We start from the raw sequence: 20,298 nt of genomic DNA on the forward strand, positions 1-20,298 counted from the left end.
TTTAATAAAAATATAATTAAAAAGGAAGTAAACTCTAACCAACAGGGCGCTTGATATTCTGGATAGTTTTTGTGCATTGGGAATCATATTTTTCAATTAAAGCCAATGTAACACTCATTTTACACACAGAACACAGAGAAAATGACATTAATATGACAGTGGGCAAATGCATAAAGCGCAGCATAATTTGAAATTACGAGTTAAAGCATTCAATTACTATGGACCATCAAAATAAAAGTCCCTTGAACTTTGGCCAGATGTCTGCCGGTATATCGGCCTTGGCAATATATCGGTAAACCACTAATCTGAAGACAGTTTGACACCAATGTAATGTTATCTAGCTGCAAGATGAGGTTTTGAGATTGCTAAAAAATTGTTGTGCAAGCCTTGCAAGCATCAATTAAGATGGTTTGATCATTTTTTTTAAATCAGTAATGTTTTGCACCACTTGCATTTTTTTGTGAAGCAACATTTACGAATTTACATCTGTCATGGAGGTTTTGCAACTTGTAAACAATATAATGTATTGGATTTTTTATATGTATTAAATATTTAAAAATGAATGTATTCAGATTGTTATCTTATATTTTTGTGCAGTAAAAAAAAAAAAAAAATATATATATATATATATATATATATATATATATACACACACACACACAGTCATGCAGTTATTTAAAATGTTTTTTAAATATTGAAAACATAATTGGTACATAATATATGCATACAAATGTATATACACACACACACACACACATATATATATATATATATATATATATATATATATATAAATGTAAGGTATATGCACGACATGGAGACAAAGAAACCACCCAATGTGGAGCAAGTTATAATATTATGTACAATAATTGTTTTACATTTATTTTCAGTATATATTTCTGATACAAATAAGGAAATGTGTTATAGTTATATAAACATAATATTTTTTTTTTTGTGTGTGTTGGCTCTATTAATGTTGGCATGTCAAGTAAAAAACATTTTTGTTGAGCTTTGGACTGTAGCTGTTGTTTCATAACTGCTCACAGCAGGGAACCAATAGTATCAATCTGGCTGTATTATTAATATCTGGCTGTAATATTAATATCTGAGAGCATTAGTCAGTGTGAGTATAGCAGCATTCTGTTCTGGTTTGGTCTCGAAGGGGCCGTGATGTCTGAAGTGAGCTGAGCAGCACAACTCTGGCTTCGATTCTGAACTGAATGCAGGTATGAATGGAGGTTCGAGAATGAACTGCATCAGCACAAGCTAAAATCTGTCTGACCACACACACACGCCTCATATGGTGCCTTTACATAATTGTTTTCCACTTATAGTGTGTGAGTGAAAGGTCATGTGTTTGGGCGGCTGACAGGAATAGTCACTGCCACCCGCCTGTGTGACTCCTCCTCTACTTCCACTTTGAGGGTGTTTGTGTTTGTGCTTGTGCAGAGACAGAGACGGTGAGTTAATTAATAGTAAACTCCAGCCGCTGTTTAATACTGAAGTGAAGCTGAAATGGATCAAATAATTAAAAAATAAATTAGACATCTGGGGTGTGTTTCTGTGATGCATCACCTGGCATTATGGCTTGGTTTCTTCACCTCAACCCATTTCTCATGAGAATTGTGTGCTGTTTGTGGAGTCATGCATCAAATGTCAGTTTAGTCATTCGCCTTAAAATAGAAATAGAATCATCTCTTCCCTGTATCTCATGTATGGCAACACCAGGCTTCAACACCAGTTTCCCACTGAGTGCATAAAATGCATGGATCTAAAAGTTACTTAAAAGTGTCTGCACAAAAAAACTACTAAATATTAGCATCTGCATAAATGCTATTATATATAATTAAAACATTTTATAAAATGCAAATATATATTTGTGTGTGTATCAAGGCCTAAAAAAAAAAAAAAAATATATATATATATATATATATATATATATATATATATGTTTGTATTATTTGAAATATTGTAAACTAATTTTATATATTATATTTATATATTTTAGATATTATATTATATATTACATATTAGTTTTTTATTTTTATTTTTTATTTTCTGCACCTAGATTTTTAAACCGTGTAGGAGTCAGATGTATTGGACTATTGCTTTGATTAATGTGTGATTAATGTGACATTAATGCCTGTTGTTTCCTCTTAAAGGGGTGGTTGGCTATTTTTTTTTCTAGGCTTGATTTTCTAGGAAAATTGCCGGAACATTGCCGGATTGCCTTCTGTGTGAACACAAACACATCCTGGGATTGATCCTGCGTTGTGGACCTAGTAATATTGCTGGGTTCAGTCCCGTAACAAGCTCTGTGTGAACAAAAGCCCAAACCAATGCCGTGAAGGGTGTGTCGCATTATTGTGTGACTCTTTTACCGGGTATTTTGAAGAAAGATCAACATTCGCAATGAAAATATTAAAGTGCAAACTGTAATGAAGCTCCTCACTATCCGCACTGAAGCTGAGATCGTTCGCTAGCTTAAGTGAAAATTAACATGCCCAGCGTTTTTAACTCGTGCATTACAAGTCACATCCCCTTTACGGGTTGTGTGTGAACGCATGCACAGATTCTGGGAAATCACTGGCAGTGTGAATGAACCAAAATCTAATGATCCGGGAACAATTGCTGGGACGCATTACCCATGTATTATCCAAAATCTCAGTGTGAAAGGGGCTTAGTTTAAAAAAATAAACATTATTTTTCACATAATTTACCTTTCCACACCGTTCTCTCCCTTCTCCTATAAACGCACTGATCATTTCCTGCTTTTATGAAGCCCCTCCCTCAGAAATACACGATGGGCCCTGATTGGTTAGCTTAGCCCAGTGTTTTGTGATTGGCTCAACCACATCTAGTGCGCGTCTAAATATCCTGTCCCTTACCTCAGCGGCATGTGCTCTGGTTGTATTGTATTGTTCAAACTTTTAGACACGCTGTTATTTGTAAATGCTACTGCTTCTGTTTGCTTTTAATATATGGTTTTATCCTGATTTAACCTTTAATACAGTACTGCAATGGCACGCACGTCCGTGTTTAACACTCCTCATAGCTATGAGAAAATACGTGTATAAATTGAACTGTGCGATGCGATGTGAGGAACAGTATTAAAGAACCGCTGTTTTAGAAGATTGATTTTGAATCTTTTGAATCCATTAGAATTGTTAGAAGACAGAATCGTGATTCTTTTATAAATAAATTTTGATGTGCACTCCAATGTCCATTTTTCTTCCTCTTCTTTAAAGCAGTGCAGCATGGTTGCATGTTCCACTTTGTTGCATGTTCCTGGGGGCGGGGTTTATCAGGGTTTGTTATGTCACAAACCTGGGAAGTAACTTGTTGTAGTCCCCACACACCGTTTTTGTGGGTATTAAATTGCCAGAATTTTAAAAGACAAATCTCCATTTGCATCGAACTTTCAGTGCAACTTTCAGTGCAGATATTGTTAATGCTTAGACAGCAACATCACAAAATAACGTTAAAAAAGTCACAGCCTGTGATGCTGTATTTCTTCATTAAAGGTCATTGTGATTAAAACTGTTTATGAAAGTTTCAGTCTTCTGCTGAAGTCGGTGTGTTTGTGTGTGTTGATAATCTTTAGTGTGTCTGTGTGATGAGTGTTAATGTGAGTTCAGGACTCTGGAATGTTTTAGCAGTGAGGTGCTGTGCGTCCGGATCGACTTGTTTGAGAAATGATTCCCACTTGAGTGTGAGTTCACACAGAAAACCGTTCAAATAAAAGGATTTAAAGTTAATGAAGACAGAACAGTTGAAGAAGACAGTGAATGAAGAACATAATGACTTCTTACAGAGTGTTTGGATGTCAGCTTTAGTTGAGTTGTTAAACTTATCTGTTGTCAGTGTCCCAGGGGATTATGGGTAAGTCTCCGGAGACCCTCAAATCCCTGCAGGAATGTGTGTACACATGCTTCAATGCTTTGCAGTAAGCAGAGAGAAATGTGGTTCTGTTCTTAAAGATGAAACTGAAATTCAGTTGTGTGGCAGCTGTCAATGAGTGTCACAAGAAGTCATTTTTAACAGGTTTTTGGCACATCTGGTTCCTGGGGTATTCTGGGTGGTTGGTACTTGCTCTGCAAATATTTAACTCACTGTGTTTTCTAATTATTAAGAGGGCTGAAATCTGGCATTTGCCAAAGTTTCTCTGTTTTGACTTTTTTCCCATTCAGATTTTTTAACTTCCAATCTATAATAATTTAACAATTAAATATAAAATAGTGTTAAATTGAGTAATAATAATAAAAAAATCATTGTTTAAAAGAAAAAAATGTATATGAATTTTCAATTAATTTCACGTTTGTTTGCATTTGTGAATTTTTTTAATTTTTTTAATTTTTACATTTTAGAGGAAATCCAGTGCATTTCTTTTCAAATTTTTTATTTTATTTGTTTATATTTAGTTACAGTTTGGTTAAGATCAGAATGTGTAATTAATCATTTTTCATCATCTTAATCCAGCTTTATTGGGTGCCATTTCTAAACTAGTTTTACTTGAGATCATTCATAAATAATTGATGTTTTATTTTATGTTACAAGAATCTCATTACCATCATATTTCATTAACATCATGCATGGTTTACAAAAACCTAACACTGTTACATACATATCATGCAAAAATGTATGGATTTTTCATTCAGTAATTTGTTCACTCATTCATTCACTCCGTAAATTTAGTTGCAAAAAAATCCTCTTGATCAACGTTGATCAAGGCCTTGATGTGACAGTTTTACATTCTAGAAAAGTTTGAAAGCAATCATTTGTTTCAAGATATCAGAAGTGCCCGCCTGTGGTTAATTTCTCTCTGTGTGTCTCTAGGATGATAGAGGACAGGTGGAAAGGGAATGTCATGGCCGACAGGAAGCAGATCTTCACAGATATGAGTGAGTGCCACCCACACAACCACCACATGACCTTTGACCCCTATTGCATGTGTTCATTAGCTAGTGCATCTGAATATAAATGTATGACTTTGATTCTTCAGAGACACAGAATTATGACACCATCCGGCTGTCTACGTACCGCACCGCCTGCAAGCTCAGATTCATTCAGAAGAAATGCAACCGTGAGTATTAGTCACATCAAAACTCAAATGACTGATGTTGCAAAATATGCATTTTCAGTGTTGTTTGCGAGTGCAAATATAAGCTCTATACAACTAGTAAGAAACATAAGATAAGCCAGAAATACACTACTGTTCATAAGTTGGGCGTCAGTAACCGATTTTCTTAGTTTTCTTAAACAAGGATGAATTAAATAGATCAAGAGGGACAGTAATGACATTTATAATGTTGCAAAAGATATCTATTTCAAATAAATGCTGTTCATTTGAACTTTCTGTTCCTCGAGGGACCCCGAAAAAAATCAGAAATGTTTCTTAAACAGCAAATCTTTATATTAGAATGATTTCTGAGGATCATGTGACACTGAAGATCAGAGTAATGATGCTGAAAATACAGCTTTGATCACAGGAATAACTTTTAAAATATATTCAAATAGAAAACAAAAAAAAGTGATAATGTTTCACAATATTACAGTTTTTACTGTATTTTGATTACATAAATGAGGCCTTGGTGAGCAGAAGAGACATCTTTCATAAACATTAAAAATCTTGACCCCATCATTTAATATAACATTGTTCTCCAGTTTGAAGTTTTAAAGTAAGTTCTTCATTCCACGTTTAGAGTAATCTGGACTGACGTGGGAAGCTTTATTACCATGTAATTCTCTCTATTTCATGTGTTTTCTCTCTCAGTGCATCTGGTGGATGTGTGGAACATGATCGAGGCGTTTCGTGACAACGGTCTGAACACGCTGGACGTCTGCACCGAGATCAGTGTGGCTCGGCTGGAGACCATCATCACCTGCATCTACCAGCAGCTAAACAAACGGCTGCCCACCACACACCAGATCAACGTCCAGCACAACACCAGCCTGCTGCTCAACTTCATGCTGGCGGCACACAACAGGTGAAAGTGTGTGTGCTGTGTTTGCCAAAGTTTGGACAAATTTATCAAAAAGTAACATTGAAGACATTTAGAATGTTACAAAAGAGTTCTATTCCAAATAAATGCTGTTCTTATGAACTAAAGAATTCAGAACTAATGTGTCATGGTTTCCGAAAAATATGAAGTAGCACAACTGTTTTTAACGTTGTTGATGATGATAATAATAATAATAATAATAATGTTTCTCGATCAGAAATCAGCTTCAGATAATTTGAGGGTGAATCTGTGTGTTTTGCAGTGATGCTCAGGGAAGGCTGATGGTGTTTTCAGTGAAAGTGATGCTCTCAGTGCTGTGTGGAGGGAAACTGGTTGATAAACTTCGCTGTAAGTTCATTCATCGATATCATCACTGTCTCCCACTAGTGGACAAATTAAATCAAGTCAAGTCATCTTTATTTATTTAGTGCTTTATACAATACAAATTGTTCCAAAGCAGCTTCACAGTTACAGACATGAAAATAATAGAATCAATGATGCACATCTTCAAATATGAGACAGATTCATATTCTGCTCTACAGAAGACAACAGTGTCATTATTCAGCGCAGGGATGTTGACAATTATATGCATATTTCTTGGCTTGTATAACAAGTGTGTTTGTGTGTGTGTGTTAGATATTTTCTCTCAGATATCAGATACACATGGTGCGATGGTGATGTCCAGGTTTGACCACTTCCTGCAGGAGGGGCTGAAGCTGCCCACTGCCGTGTTTGAGGGGCCGTCGTTCGGCTACATGGATCACTTTGCTAGATCCTGCTTTCCTCAACAAGTAACAATTTCAGACATTTCCAAACTTTGTCTAGTTAGTGGTGCTTACTAAACTGTTATTGCTCATATAGTGTTAGTGATCTGGACAAACCCAGAACATTGACTGATAGACTGCACGACTGATCATTTGTGCTACAGAATTAGTAATGGAGTAGTACTTCAGATCATGCAGCCTGATGAAGTGATCAGTTTTGACAGTTTTGACCTGGTGCCGGGTTCTCAATTATGGAAAAATAATTTTCAAAAATCAAATTATTTTGGTCAGTATAAAGCGTTATTTAACACAGTTGCTCATTGACTTTGGAAAGCCAGATCATGCCTTTATTTAACTTGGATTAAAAAAAATTTATTGTCTTTGTAACAGTCGGTTTACTTGAACGTCAATTATAATTTAACTGAAAAACAAATAAAAAAAAAGTTTCAAAATTAGATCCAAATACATTATGCCTTTAATGCTCAGAATTCCTTTGCAACATCTTAGCAACAGCATAGCAGTGTCCAAAACACCGAGAATACCTTAGCAACACCCTAGCAACAGCATAGCAGTGTCCAAAACACTGAGAATACCTTAGCAACACCCTAGCAACAGCATAGCAGTGTCCAAAACACTCAGAATACCTTAGCAACATCCTAGCAACAACATAGCAGTGCCCAAAACAATGAGAATACCTTAGCAACCACACAGCAACACTCTAGCAACAGCATAGTAGTGTCCAAAACACTGAGAATACCTTAGCAACACCCTAGCAACAGCAAAGCAGTTTCCAAAACACTCAGAATACCTTAGCAACACCCTAGCTACAGCATAGCAGTGTCCAGAACACTGAGAATACCTTAGCAACACCCTAGCAACAGCAAAGCAGTTTCCAAAACACTCAGAATACCTTAGCAACACCCTAGCTACAGCATAGCAGTGTCCAGAACACTCAGAATACCTTAGCAACACCCTAGCAACAACATAGCAGTGCCCAAAACAATGAGAATACCTTAGCAACCACACAGCAACACTCTAGCAACAGCATAGCAGTGTCCAGAACACTCAGAATACCATAGCAACAGCATAGCAGTGCCCAAAGCACTGAGAATACCTTAGCAACACCCTAGCAACAGCATAGCAGTGTCCAAAACACTCAGAATACCTTAGCAACACCAAAGCAACAGCATAGCAGTGCCCAAAACACTCCGAATACCTTAGCAACACCCTAGCAACAACATAGCAGTGCCCAAAACAATGAGAATACCTTAGCAACCACACAGCAACACTCTAGCAACAGCATAGTAGTGTCCAAAACACTGAGAATACCTTAGCAACACCCTAGCAACAGCAAAGCAGTTTCCAAAACACTCAGAATACCTTAGCAACACCCTAGCTACAGCATAGCAGTGTCCAGAACACTGAGAATACCTTAGCAACACCCTAGCAACAGCAAAGCAGTTTCCAAAACACTCAGAATACCTTAGCAACACCCTAGCTACAGCATAGCAGTGTCCAGAACACTCAGAATACCTTAGCAACACCCTAGCAACAACATAGCAGTGCCCAAAACAATGAGAATACCTTAGCAACCACACAGCAACACTCTAGCAACAGCATAGCAGTGTCCAGAACACTCAGAATACCATAGCAACAGCATAGCAGTGCCCAAAGCACTGAGAATACCTTAGCAACACCCTAGCAACAGCATAGCAGTGTCCAAAACACTCAGAATACCTTAGCAACACCAAAGCAACAGCATAGCAGTGCCCAAAACACTCCGAATACCTTAGCAACACCCTAGCAACAACATAGCAGTGCCCAAAACAATGAGAATACCTTAGCAACCACACAGCAACACTCTAGCAACAGCATAGTAGTGTCCAAAACACTGAGAATACCTTAGCAACACCCTAGCAACAGCAAAGCAGTTTCCAAAACACTCAGAATACCTTAGCAACACCCTAGCTACAGCATAGCAGTGTCCAGAACACTGAGAATACCTTAGCAACACCCTAGCAACAGCAAAGCAGTTTCCAAAACACTCAGAATACCTTAGCAACACCCTAGCTACAGCATAGCAGTGTCCAGAACACTCAGAATACCTTAGCAACACCCTAGCAACAACATAGCAGTGCCCAAAACAATGAGAATACCTTAGCAACCACACAGCAACACTCTAGCAACAGCATAGCAGTGTCCAGAACACTCAGAATACCATAGCAACAGCATAGCAGTGCCCAAAGCACTGAGAATACCTTAGCAACACCCTAGCAACAGCATAGCAGTGTCCAAAACACTCAGAATACCTTAGCAACACCAAAGCAACAGCATAGCAGTGCCCAAAACACTCGGAATACCTTAGCAACACCCTAGCAACAACATAGCTGTGCCCAAAACACTGAGAACACCTTAGCAACTACATAACAACAGCATAGCAGTGCTTTAAACACTCAGAATATCTTAGCAACTAAAAAGCAACTGCATAATAGTGTCCAAAATGCCCAGAATATCTTAGCAACCATGTAGAGATGCCTTAGCTGCAGCATAGCAGTGTCCTTAACTCTCAGAAAATACCTTTTATCATATAGCAAAACCCTCGACTAGCGACAGCAAGTTTTGCACAAGAAAAGTACCACTTAAATGATTGTCAGAACATGCAGAATGTGTAAATGTGCCATAGTTTATCATCAATGTTTTTTTAAATCTGTGTGTGTGTGTGTGTTAACAGAAGAAGGTGATGCTGAACATGTTTCTGGATACTCTGATGTCAGATTCTCCTCCTCAGTGTCTCATTTGGCTTCCTCTGCTTCATCGGCTGGCAAACGTGGAGAATGGTAACAAACACGCACTGAATAATATACGCTTCAATTATTCATATTACTCCGACTTATTTAACTCCATGAACATTTATTCCAGCACACTGAATCTCTGTCTTTCTCAGTCCATCATCGGGTGGCGTGTTCTTTCTGTCGGTCGGAGGGCATGACGGGATTCCGTTATCGCTGTAAGCAGTGCTTTAACTATCAGCTGTGCCAGAACTGTTTTTGGCAAGGCCATGCAAGTGGAAACCACAACAACCAGCACGAGATGAAGGAGCATTCGTCCTGGGTGAGGATCAGCTACAGTTGTCATGTCACACTTGTGTGTATATTTATATATATATTAAAGATGTGATGAGACCTGAGGGATCTGATGTGTCTTGTGAGATCTGACTGGCAATTTTTACATAAAAGCTGCTAGCTGGAAGAGGTGCTAGTGAGGCCAGCAGGGGGTGCTCACCCTGTGGTCTGTGTGGGTCCTAGCGCCCCAGTGTAGTGATGGGGACACTATACTCTCAACAAGCACCGTCCTTCGGATGAGACGTTAAACCGAGGTCCTGACTCTCTGTGGTCATTAAAAATCCCAGGATGTCTTTCGGAAAGAGTAGAGGTGTGACCTCGGCATCCTGGCTAAATTCGCCCATTGGTCTCTGACCATCATGGTCTCCTAACAATCCCCATATCTACTGATTGGCTTCATCACTCTGTCTCCTCTCCACCAGTAAGCTGGTGTGTGGTGGGCGTTCTGGCGCAATATGGCTGCCGTCGCATCATCCAGGTGGATGCTGCACACTGGTGGTGGATGAGGAGATACCCCCTGTCTATGTAAAGCGCTTTGAGTATCTAGAAAAGCGCTATATAAATGTAAAGAATTATTATTAATTATTATTATTATTATAGATTAATCATTTAAATATGGCGATCTCAATTCAGACACCCAAGCAATCTTATTCCTGAATGACAATGATTCAGCTATGTCTATTATGACTGGTTCACATTGCGAGTGGAGCGTGAAAAGCACCTTTTCTTGCTTCCCATGTTAATAAATCATTAATGCTGCAAGTGAACGACAAAGAGCAAGACAAATAGTTTTTTTTCAACCACACATTATTATTTCTGTGTTTCATACATTTAGATAAAAGAAGTAATGGGATTAAAGTTTGTATACAAGTTTGTATATAAACACTTATTCTCTCTACAGTAGCGATCAAAACGAAAATATCTTAACACGTATGGATTGTAACGAAATATCCTCCTCTGCCACGAGGTGGCGACAAACTGCCCGTTCATTCAAAGGATTCTCATTGAGAAACAGGTCTTTATGAACTAGACACTGACTCCATTATTATTATTTTTTATTTGTTCAAATGAATGTGTGTGTGTGTGTGTGTGTGCGTGTGTATATATATATAAAAACATATAAAAAATATATAAAAACATGATTCTCAATTTATCCAGAATCTTGCAGCTCTAGTTTACATGTTGTTTTACTGATGCATATAATTCATTAAAAAAGAAGTTTAATTTTATAAAGTAAGTTGATGATGAAAAATGAAATTATACAAAGTTAATAAAATTATTAAAGTTTTCTTTTAAAAGTTAAAATGTCCCGTTCGAAGGTTTGGGGATGGTAGGATTTTTACCAAAAAGTCTCTAATGTTCACAAAATGCTATGTACACACTTGCCGTCTTTTCGAACCCTATGGAGTAAATCGTGTTTTCAAAAAAGTCTTGAGTGCTTTTAAAAACGCCACTGCCGGGTCTTTTTTCTGCAGCTCAGAGCATCTTTTCAAGTAAAAAAAAAATTAAACTTAAAAAAAAAAAAGACTTTCGTCAAGCGCCTTTTTAACAGCTGACCAATGACAAGCGAGTGGCGAGTCATTTCCATAACAACAAGAACAACGAGAGGAGAAAGGAGAAGATAGCTGGTAGACAGATCGCACTAGTTTTGGAACACAAGGAGTTGAATGATATGAGTACAAAACTCTGTCTAGTCTAAAAATACCAAAGCTCCTGGACTCAATTGTTGATTTCAGTATATTTTAAAGAGTAATTTATTCCTGTGATACGCAGCTGTATTTTCAGCATCATTCCTCCAGTCTTCAGTGTCACATGATCCTTCAAAAGTCATTCTAATATGCTGATTTGCTGCTCACTAAACATTTATTATTATTATTATTATTATTATTATTAGTGTTAAAAATATTTGTGCTGCTTAATATTTTTGTGAAATATGTTTTGTAACATTATAAATGTATTTACTGTCACAATTGAATGTATCCTTGCTGAATAAAATAATTAATTTCTTTAAAAACATCTGACTAACCCCAAACTTTTATGGTTGTTTTCATGTTTTCATGGTGCTTTATATTGTGCAGGTTTCCCACAGGCTGGAAAACCATTGAAATGTCTATACTAAACTGATTTCTTTATGCAAATGGATCTGTTACTCAATCCAAAAACAGTGCAACAGAATACAAGCGGAAACTTTTCATGTCTTTGGGCTTTCAATTTTGGTTCCTTATTATATCTGTGTGTTTGTTCCAGAAATCTCCAGCTAAGAAGCTGGGTCGTGCCATCAGTAAAACCTTTGGCTGTGTGCCGAGCAGAGAGCCGTCCCACCCCGTCTACCCAGAATACCCCGAGAAACCCCTCAACCTGTCCAATATAGTGTAAGACAGTCTCTCTCACACACACACACACACACACACACACACACACAGTCGTCTGTCTGTTGGGATTGTTTCTATTGGTTCCCAGCATCACATGATCACATTGACACACTGATGAGTGTCAGACAGAAACACTCGACAGAGACAGAGAAGGAGTTTGCTTTCATTATCTGCCCTCAGAAGTGAGGTCAGTTATGATTTTGTCTTCATTCTGCTGTCTGTTTGTCTCGATCTGATCTGATCGTCTGTTTTCCCAGGAATCCTGCTCTGTGTCTTTCTCTGTTCTGTCTGTGTTGCTCCAGTCTCTTAGATTTGCATGACTGAATGACCTGTGTGTGTGTGTTTGGGTCAGTTGAACAGTATAATGTTTAATTTAATATGAACGCATGGATTTGTGTGTGTGTGTGTGTGTGTGTGTGTGAGAGAGAGAGAGAGAGAGAGAGTATGTATAAATTGTTTTCAAGGTGTTTATGAACTTTTATTCACATTAATCAAGATTTTACGTTACAGTGTACATGCACATATAATGGAAAATGACTGTGTGTGTTATGACTATTTAATAATTATTTGATGCTTTTCAAATTTTTTATCATCTTTTAGCTGCTTTGTAGTTCACTGCAAATATAATGATTTTTTTTTATTGCATATTTCCCATCTCTCATGTGAAACTATGCATTAATAATGATTTTTTTTTATCAAAATGTTGTTTAATATAGTTATTGACATATATTATCTTATATTTTGAATTACTACTTAATATTAAATTATGTAGGTATAACATATTACAACGTGCATCTTGAAAAAATATCACTAATGTTAATATTATTAAATATTACCTAATTTGATGGTGCTGAGTTCAATTATATATTTGAATTGCATAGTTTTTTGTTGTTTTTGTTGTTTTTTCCTTTTTCTTTCTCTTTCTCTCTAAGAATGAGAAGTCTTCATTCTCAGATTATAAAAAAAATCATTATTATTAAATGAGTTAAATTGGTTAATATTTAGTGTGTGTATATATATATATATATATATATATACACATACATACATACATACATACATACATATATACATATATATATATATATATATATATATATATATATATATATTTATGTATGTATATGTATATGTGTATGTATCAGCAACACAAATTAACAAGCAGTCAAATGTTTCCATTTTAATGACAAAAAGAAGCATTCATAACGTATAATTGAATCTGCAATTTGCAAAGGAGTGGAAAAAAATGAAATTAAATAGATATACAGATATTTGTGAACTGGCCTAGGAATTATGTCTTTTGGTCTATATAGTGTTTTTTTTCTGGTGATTTAAGGGATAATACAAAACTTCTTCACCTTACAAATGGTTACAAAAAGGTACTAAATGGATCATATTTTGTGAAAAATACTATTTTTGAATTCAGCACCTCCGAATTGCTGAGAAACAAGTATTGGATTGCAAATATGATGCAGGGTGGTTTTGTTTTGTTACATGTAGTAACAATATTATTGTGTCTTTTTTTTCCTCCAGTCCTCCCCGTCCAATAGGAAACATGAATGAACCAGTTCTGCCCCCGTCTGCAGGCCCCAGCCCCATGAAGAGGTGAGCACCTGCTCTTCACCTTTGACCTTTTAGAGCAGTCATTTTATAGTGTTTGTATAGTTATAGTGTAATATTAAGTGTCTTTTAGTTTCTCAACAACACTAATATTTTACTGTTAAATATAAAAAACAAAAAATGGTAGGTGTTGTTACTCAAAATATACTGAAAAATGAGGGACTAGGCAGTGTTACAGAACTTGAAACTGTAATTTGCTGTTGTATTTAATTGTGTGTGTGTGTGTGTGTAGACCGCCGACCTTAGCCACTGCTCAGCGTATGAATGAGGAGCACGCTCTGATCGCGGCGTATGTGAACAAGCTCCAGAGCAGCCCACGGTGAGTGTGTGTGTGTGTGTGTGTGTCAGCTGAAGATATTTAGTGTTTTTTTTAATGTAATAACATTTTCTGTGTGTGTGTTTTTAGTACGTTAGATAGTCCTAGCCGAACAGATGAAGAGCACAAACTCATCGCTCGTTACGCCTCTCGTCTGGCCACGGATCCTGGACACACAGGAGTGAGTAACACACGTTATCTCCTTTCAGATTATGCTCACTACAGATAAATCAGATTTAGCTTTCTTCTTAGGACAGTTTTTTCTCCAAACTATAGCTACGCAAATGCACACAGTAGATCAGTTATATTTCTTTGTTCCTGCTGCTCTTGTGAATCACAGAGACCTTCAGACTTCAGCTACAACATGAACAAACAGCAGAGAGAACTGATCCTGCAGCTGGAGAACAAGAACAGGTACTCGCTCACAGCTGCATATGCAGAGGTTTTCATGAAGATTTACATCCAGTGCTTTTGGATTTTAGTCTCAGTGAGCGTGTGAAGGAAAACTCTGTGTGTGTTTTCAGGGAGATTTTGCAGGAGATCCAGCGTTTGCGAGCGGAGCATGAACAGGCATGTCAGCCGACTCCAGAGAGAGTCCAACAAAACCCGACCCTGCTGGCAGAACTCAGACAGCTCAGGTACCACACACACACACACACACACATGTTTGTTTTTGTGAAAAGTGGGGACATTCCATAGGCGTAATGGTTTTTATTCTGTACAAACTGTATATTCTATCACCATTCACCAACCCTACCCCTAACCCTCACAGGAAACTTTGTGCATTTTTACTTTCTCAAAAAAACTCATTCTGTATGATTTATAAGCGTTTTGAAAAATAGGGACATGGGTTATGTCCTCATAAGTCACCCTCTCCTTGTAATACCTGTGTCATACCCATGTCATTATACAGAGTTGTGTCCTGATATGACACAAAAACATGCCCACACACACACACACACATTTATGGGGACGTTCCATAGACAATGGTTTTTATACTGTACAAACTGTAATTTGTATCCCCTTACCATTAATGCAACCCTCACAGAAAACTCTGCATTTTTAAATTTTTTTAAAAAATATAATTTGGTGTGATTTATAAGTAGTTTTGCTCAAAGGGACCAAAGAATTGTCTCCACAAGGTCAAAAAATTCAGGTTTTGTGATCCTTGTGGCGACCTTTGGTCCTTACAACATAGGGTTTATCCAAACCACACACACACACACACACACACTGAGCGCAGATGTTCGCAGATTCAGTCTCTGCATGCCTTTTTAGTTTAGCTATTAGCTATTACTTTGGCTATTAGCAGTGTTATTTTAGTATAATTGAAATATGATTGTAGTTTTATTTTTATTCAAATTTGTTTTAATTTTAGTTGTAGCACTTTTGTTGCATGTTTTCTGCATAGTTTTTGCTCATTTTAATTTTAGTTTTAGTAGCCTACATCAAGTTAAACTTAATGGAAATTAGAAAAGTTTCCTTAGCGACTGAATTGAACAAATTTGAGCATGTGCTAATGTTTTTTCACGTAAAAATGAAGTGTTTGTTAACATTAATGCACTGTGAATCAACATGTACAATGAACAGTTGTATTTTTATTAACAAAGGTTGTTAGTTCATGTTAATTCTTTAATGTCAACAAAAGATAACTTGTTAAATGTTATACAAGATTTTATTATACCAGTTTAACTTGTCAAAATTGTGTAAAAGTCTTTAACTTTACTGCAAGTTTTGAGATTTACATTTTTGAAAACATTTGTCTAATGAATGCCAAATATGTCTAAAAACTACTTTACAAGGCAATTTGAAACACTTCTCACAACGTCAAAAAAGATCTTCCAAAAGATCCTGTTTTAAATCTGTTTGACTTCAGGGTTTGGCTCTAATCATCCTCATCGTTGTGTCTGAGAGGTCTGTGTTTGTGTGTTTCAGGCAGAGGAAGGATGAGCTGGAGCAGAGGATGTCGTCTCTTCAGGAGAGCAGGAGAGAGCTCATGGTGCAGCTGGAAGGACTCATGAAACTACTGAAGGTACACCAGACACACAGAGCAAGACCGCTCTTTAAAGGGGTCATGAATTGTGAAATAGACTCTTACTTGAGCTTTTGACATATAAGAGGTCATCGTACCAAAAAAGCGGCACTGAAAATGTCCTTGTTACTGAAATAAAAGCTTTTATTGACACCGGGCCCTGCAAACGTACATCAATGTGCTTGATGTAATAGATAGCTTAAACACCCCTCCTTATTCTGTAGCCCCGCCCACTGATTGGCACATGACATAGCAGGGAAATAACATAAGTGGTGCTAAACCGGATCACACTACAAAAATAGCCTATTACTTATTGATTTTGATGTTTTTTAATGTAAAAAACCATGTGAAAGTCATAAGTGGACATTAGACAACTATATATATATATATATATATATATATATATATATATATATATATATATATATATATATATATATATATATATATATAATATTTATTTAAAAAAGCAAGTTCATGACCTTTAACTACTGAGACTTTCTAGTGCATTGTAATGTTTCTGCCACTGGAGGGCGTCACTCTCTTTGCAGCTGTCTTTTTTTACATACTTGATCTAATTTTCCACTTTTAATTTCATCTCTTTATGCATTAGAGATTATAGTGTTAATACGTGCTCTCCTTATCTGTTTTTCCCTCCCTCTGTTCTTTTCCTCCATCTCTGTCCTGTTCCTGCAGGATGAGGAGCAGAGACAAGCTGTGAGTGTGTGTGTGTTTCACTGTGCATGTCAGAGAAATGACTGTGTGATTTTGCTTTGCAGATTTAAAGGTCTCTGGCACAAATAAATATGTAGATATATAGAACGGTTATAAGGTTCTACAGAATTAATCTCATATTGCTCTTAAAAGTTAAAGTTGGTAATAAGTTTCTAAAGAATCACAATGCTATAATGTACAGTAACTAAGGCTAAAATTCTAACTTGACTTCTCTTCATATAATATAATAATCACAGATATTGTTGTAGCCATAAATTAAAAATGTATATTGTAAAAATCAGCTGGAAATTCTGTGTTGGCCTAAAAGTATAGGATCAACAGTACTTAATAATTGATTTTCTTTTTTAATATTTTCAAAAGAACTATAAGAAGGACACCTAAAGTACAAACTGATCATTCATTAAAGCTATAAGAAAGCTTTTCAAACATTTTGGTTGTTTCCAGTTATTTTTATCATTATCTACCATTATCTACTACTGTATTTTACATTTTAAAAATAACAACATCCAGTCAAACCAATGAAGTAAAATAAAACTCAGCTTATGTTCGGCAGTGTTATTATTTTTAACTAAAATTAAAACATGAAAAAAAATTTGGTTAAGTAAAAATAAAGCTCAAATAAAAAATAAATATTTACTTAAAAAAATTAATTAGAAAGGTTGCCTTGGCAGCTAACTGAAATAAATATGTTAAAGTAAAATTACTAAAATTACTAAAACTAAACCTGAAATAAATAAAAAAAAAAATATATATATAATTATCAAAAACCGAAATTGATAAAAAATAAGAAAAGCATGTAAAAATGAATAAGAGTGTAACTAATAAAAATTCAACATAAAATTACCAAAATTTAAAATAAAAACTGAAAACATCAAAATAAAAGCTAATTCAAAATATTAAATTATATTATCATGATAGGTGAAAATCGATAGCCTGAATTTTAGCTTTGGATAAAAGCGTCTGCTAAATGCATAAATTTAATTGTAAAATTTATCATAGTATATAAATAATAATAAAATAACACTTATGCTCACTTATTTGTAATATTATGAGAGAAAAAAATCATAATATGATTTCAATCTTTCAAAATGATGTTTGTAATTTTTTGTAATTTGTAATCAGGACATGAATATGGGGATATGAAAATGCACTGACTGTGTCTGTGTGTGTGTGTGTGTGTGTGTGTGTATATGAGTTACTGTGCATGTGAGAGAAATTGTTCAGTGTTTATATGAAAGTTCTCTTCCATTGTTTTTCATTTATTTTTATTTAGATGTCTTTATCTCTTTCTTTTCCTCCCGATGTTTAACTTCCAGTGTCTGCTGTAAGTTCTCACAAAATAATAATGCATCGTTTCACGTTTTAGGAGTAGCACATATTTTAAGACTTCAGTTTCCCATTAACAGGTGTCTTGTTTTGTTCTCAGAAACTATTTTAAATAATTAGATAATTTCAATTATCTTTGCCATTAGCTGTATTTTTCTCTCAGTCTCCGTTCTTTCATGAATCTGGCTTTAGTTTCTCAGAGATAATTCTCTCTTTATGTGAATAGGAGTTTACATGTAAACATGTAGTGAATTAGTCAGTAGTTTTAAGTGCTGGGAGAAACCTTAAGTAGGTGTATCTTGTACAATATGAAATTTTTCTTCTCTCTCTTCAGACTCAAGCCGCTGGCTCCTCCCCCGGCCACGCCTCCCCTCGTTCTGTGCCGATGTCCATTCGTTCTCCTTCCTCGGGCTCCACCCCCACATACGCAGGCCACACCCCCACCCACGGGCCCCAGGACTCTCTAGCTGGAGTGGGTGGAGATGTTCAGGAAGCATTTGCTCAGGGTAACATCTTCATTTACAACTAAATACAGAGACTATTGTGTTTTTTTTTCTTTTCTGATGAGCAACAAGAATTTTTGTTGGTCACATTATTCAGATTGTTGGGGGATTGAACTAGGTAGCCCCGCCCATTTTGACATCTCATTAGACTGAAATAGTCTGCATATGAAACATTAGATATGTTATTTTGGTGATGTTTTATTGTGGAAAGAGAAAATATCTTGAAATGTAACACTTCACACGTGTTTGGTGTAGCAATTCAATGATTTTATCAAGTTTTTAGCATTTATTAACTCTTCTAAATCTACAAAACATTGTCATAATTTGGACATTCTGTTTGTTTGGATCCTACAGGACCTCGCAGAAACCTGCGAAATGATCTCCTAGTGGCAGCAGACTCCATCACAAACACCGTCTCGTCACTGGTCAAAGAGCTCAACTCAGGTACGATCATGATGCATTGTGGGTAGTTTGTGTTCTCACAGCTGTGACAGAGAAATGCTGTGAGAATTTCAGGTTACCTAAAAAAACTGTTGTTCCTTAAAATAAAATAAGCTTTAAACTGACAGAAAATATATTTTAAATTGATTTTATTTCTGCTACATGCCAAACAAACATTTCTCATTCTTATTTAGTTTAACTTGATTTATTAAAATGATAAAAAATGAAATAAGAAATAATATAAAATATATAGACATAAAAAAACTAAGAAAACTTACAACATACAACCAAACTTTAACAAAAATTAAAAGGAAAGCTGAAAAAATATATAGAAGATATTAACATAATAAAAAACCACGAAAGTATCTGAATTACACTAAAACATCACTTATACGATTTAGTGTTATTTATTCACCATTATAATATTTAAAAAAAAAATTATCTGCTTTGATTTTTATATATATTTTCAGTTTTCATTTCAACAGTTTACATTTAAGTACATTTTTTTTAGGTGCTTTTGTATTTTTAAAGAATTTTTTAAATATTTATCTTTTAACAAAAGATATGTTTGTTTTTTAGTTTTAGTAATTTTAGTATTTCTTAATTAAACTCATTTTATTTCAGTAAGTTGCCAAGGCAACATTTCTAATTAATATTTAAATGTAAATACTATTTTTTTTCCAGCTTTTTTTAAATGTATGAAAACGGTTTGTATTAAATTATAAACTAAAATATTAAACAATAAATATTAAAACGACAGTTTTTAGTTTTAATAACTTAAGTTTAAGTAAACAAAAACAACACTTAAACGGTCTCTAAACAAAAAATTGTTATAAAACTGTATTGGAGTGTTTAATGATTCTTAATTCATGTATTTTTTATACAAACATGATATGTGTATATATTCTCTACTGTTGTCTTCAGTAGAAGATGGAGGAGAGGAGGAAGAGAGACTGCTGCAGAATGGCAAAGACAGAGGTATAACTCATCACATCAGAACTACGTTTCCCAGAATGCATCTGTCCTCTTGAATGCAGACCTCTTTCAGTCGCTCTCGTTACATGA

The 20,298-nt window shown here is 35.6% G+C and overlaps 1 protein-coding gene across 4 annotated transcripts in view; it reads left to right on the plus strand.

Moving 5' to 3' along the window:
• Positions 1 to 20,298, plus strand: part of LOC113075545 (dystrobrevin beta-like) — a 30,446-nt gene that overhangs the window by 6,558 nt on the left and 3,590 nt on the right. The window contains exons 2-19 of one of the 4 annotated variants that reach the window (XM_026248221.1): positions 4,837 to 4,901; positions 5,003 to 5,083; positions 5,774 to 5,987; positions 6,265 to 6,350; positions 6,639 to 6,793; positions 9,498 to 9,603; positions 9,711 to 9,877; positions 12,136 to 12,260; positions 13,794 to 13,865; positions 14,113 to 14,199; positions 14,287 to 14,377; positions 14,537 to 14,610; positions 14,721 to 14,834; positions 16,132 to 16,228; positions 16,925 to 16,945; positions 18,624 to 18,795; positions 19,147 to 19,236; positions 20,158 to 20,211. In XM_026248221.1, coding sequence (XP_026104006.1) covers positions 4,838 to 4,901; positions 5,003 to 5,083; positions 5,774 to 5,987; positions 6,265 to 6,350; positions 6,639 to 6,793; positions 9,498 to 9,603; positions 9,711 to 9,877; positions 12,136 to 12,260; positions 13,794 to 13,865; positions 14,113 to 14,199; positions 14,287 to 14,377; positions 14,537 to 14,610; positions 14,721 to 14,834; positions 16,132 to 16,228; positions 16,925 to 16,945; positions 18,624 to 18,795; positions 19,147 to 19,236; positions 20,158 to 20,211 — 1,870 coding nt within the window. In that variant the 5' untranslated portion in view covers position 4,837. Of the gene's footprint in view, positions 1 to 4,836; positions 4,902 to 5,002; positions 5,088 to 5,773; positions 5,988 to 6,264; positions 6,351 to 6,638; positions 6,794 to 9,497; positions 9,604 to 9,710; positions 9,878 to 12,135; positions 12,261 to 13,793; positions 13,866 to 14,112; positions 14,200 to 14,286; positions 14,378 to 14,536; positions 14,611 to 14,720; positions 14,835 to 16,131; positions 16,229 to 16,924; positions 16,946 to 18,623; positions 18,796 to 19,146; positions 19,237 to 20,157; positions 20,212 to 20,298 lie in introns of those variants that run through there. The other 3 variants (XM_026248222.1, XM_026248223.1, XM_026248224.1) reach the window with 3 other exon arrangements.

Source organism: Carassius auratus, unplaced genomic scaffold, assembly GCF_003368295.1.
Source record: "Carassius auratus strain Wakin unplaced genomic scaffold, ASM336829v1 scaf_tig00017156, whole genome shotgun sequence".
In the NCBI taxonomy this organism is placed as follows: domain Eukaryota; kingdom Metazoa; phylum Chordata; class Actinopteri; order Cypriniformes; family Cyprinidae; genus Carassius; species Carassius auratus.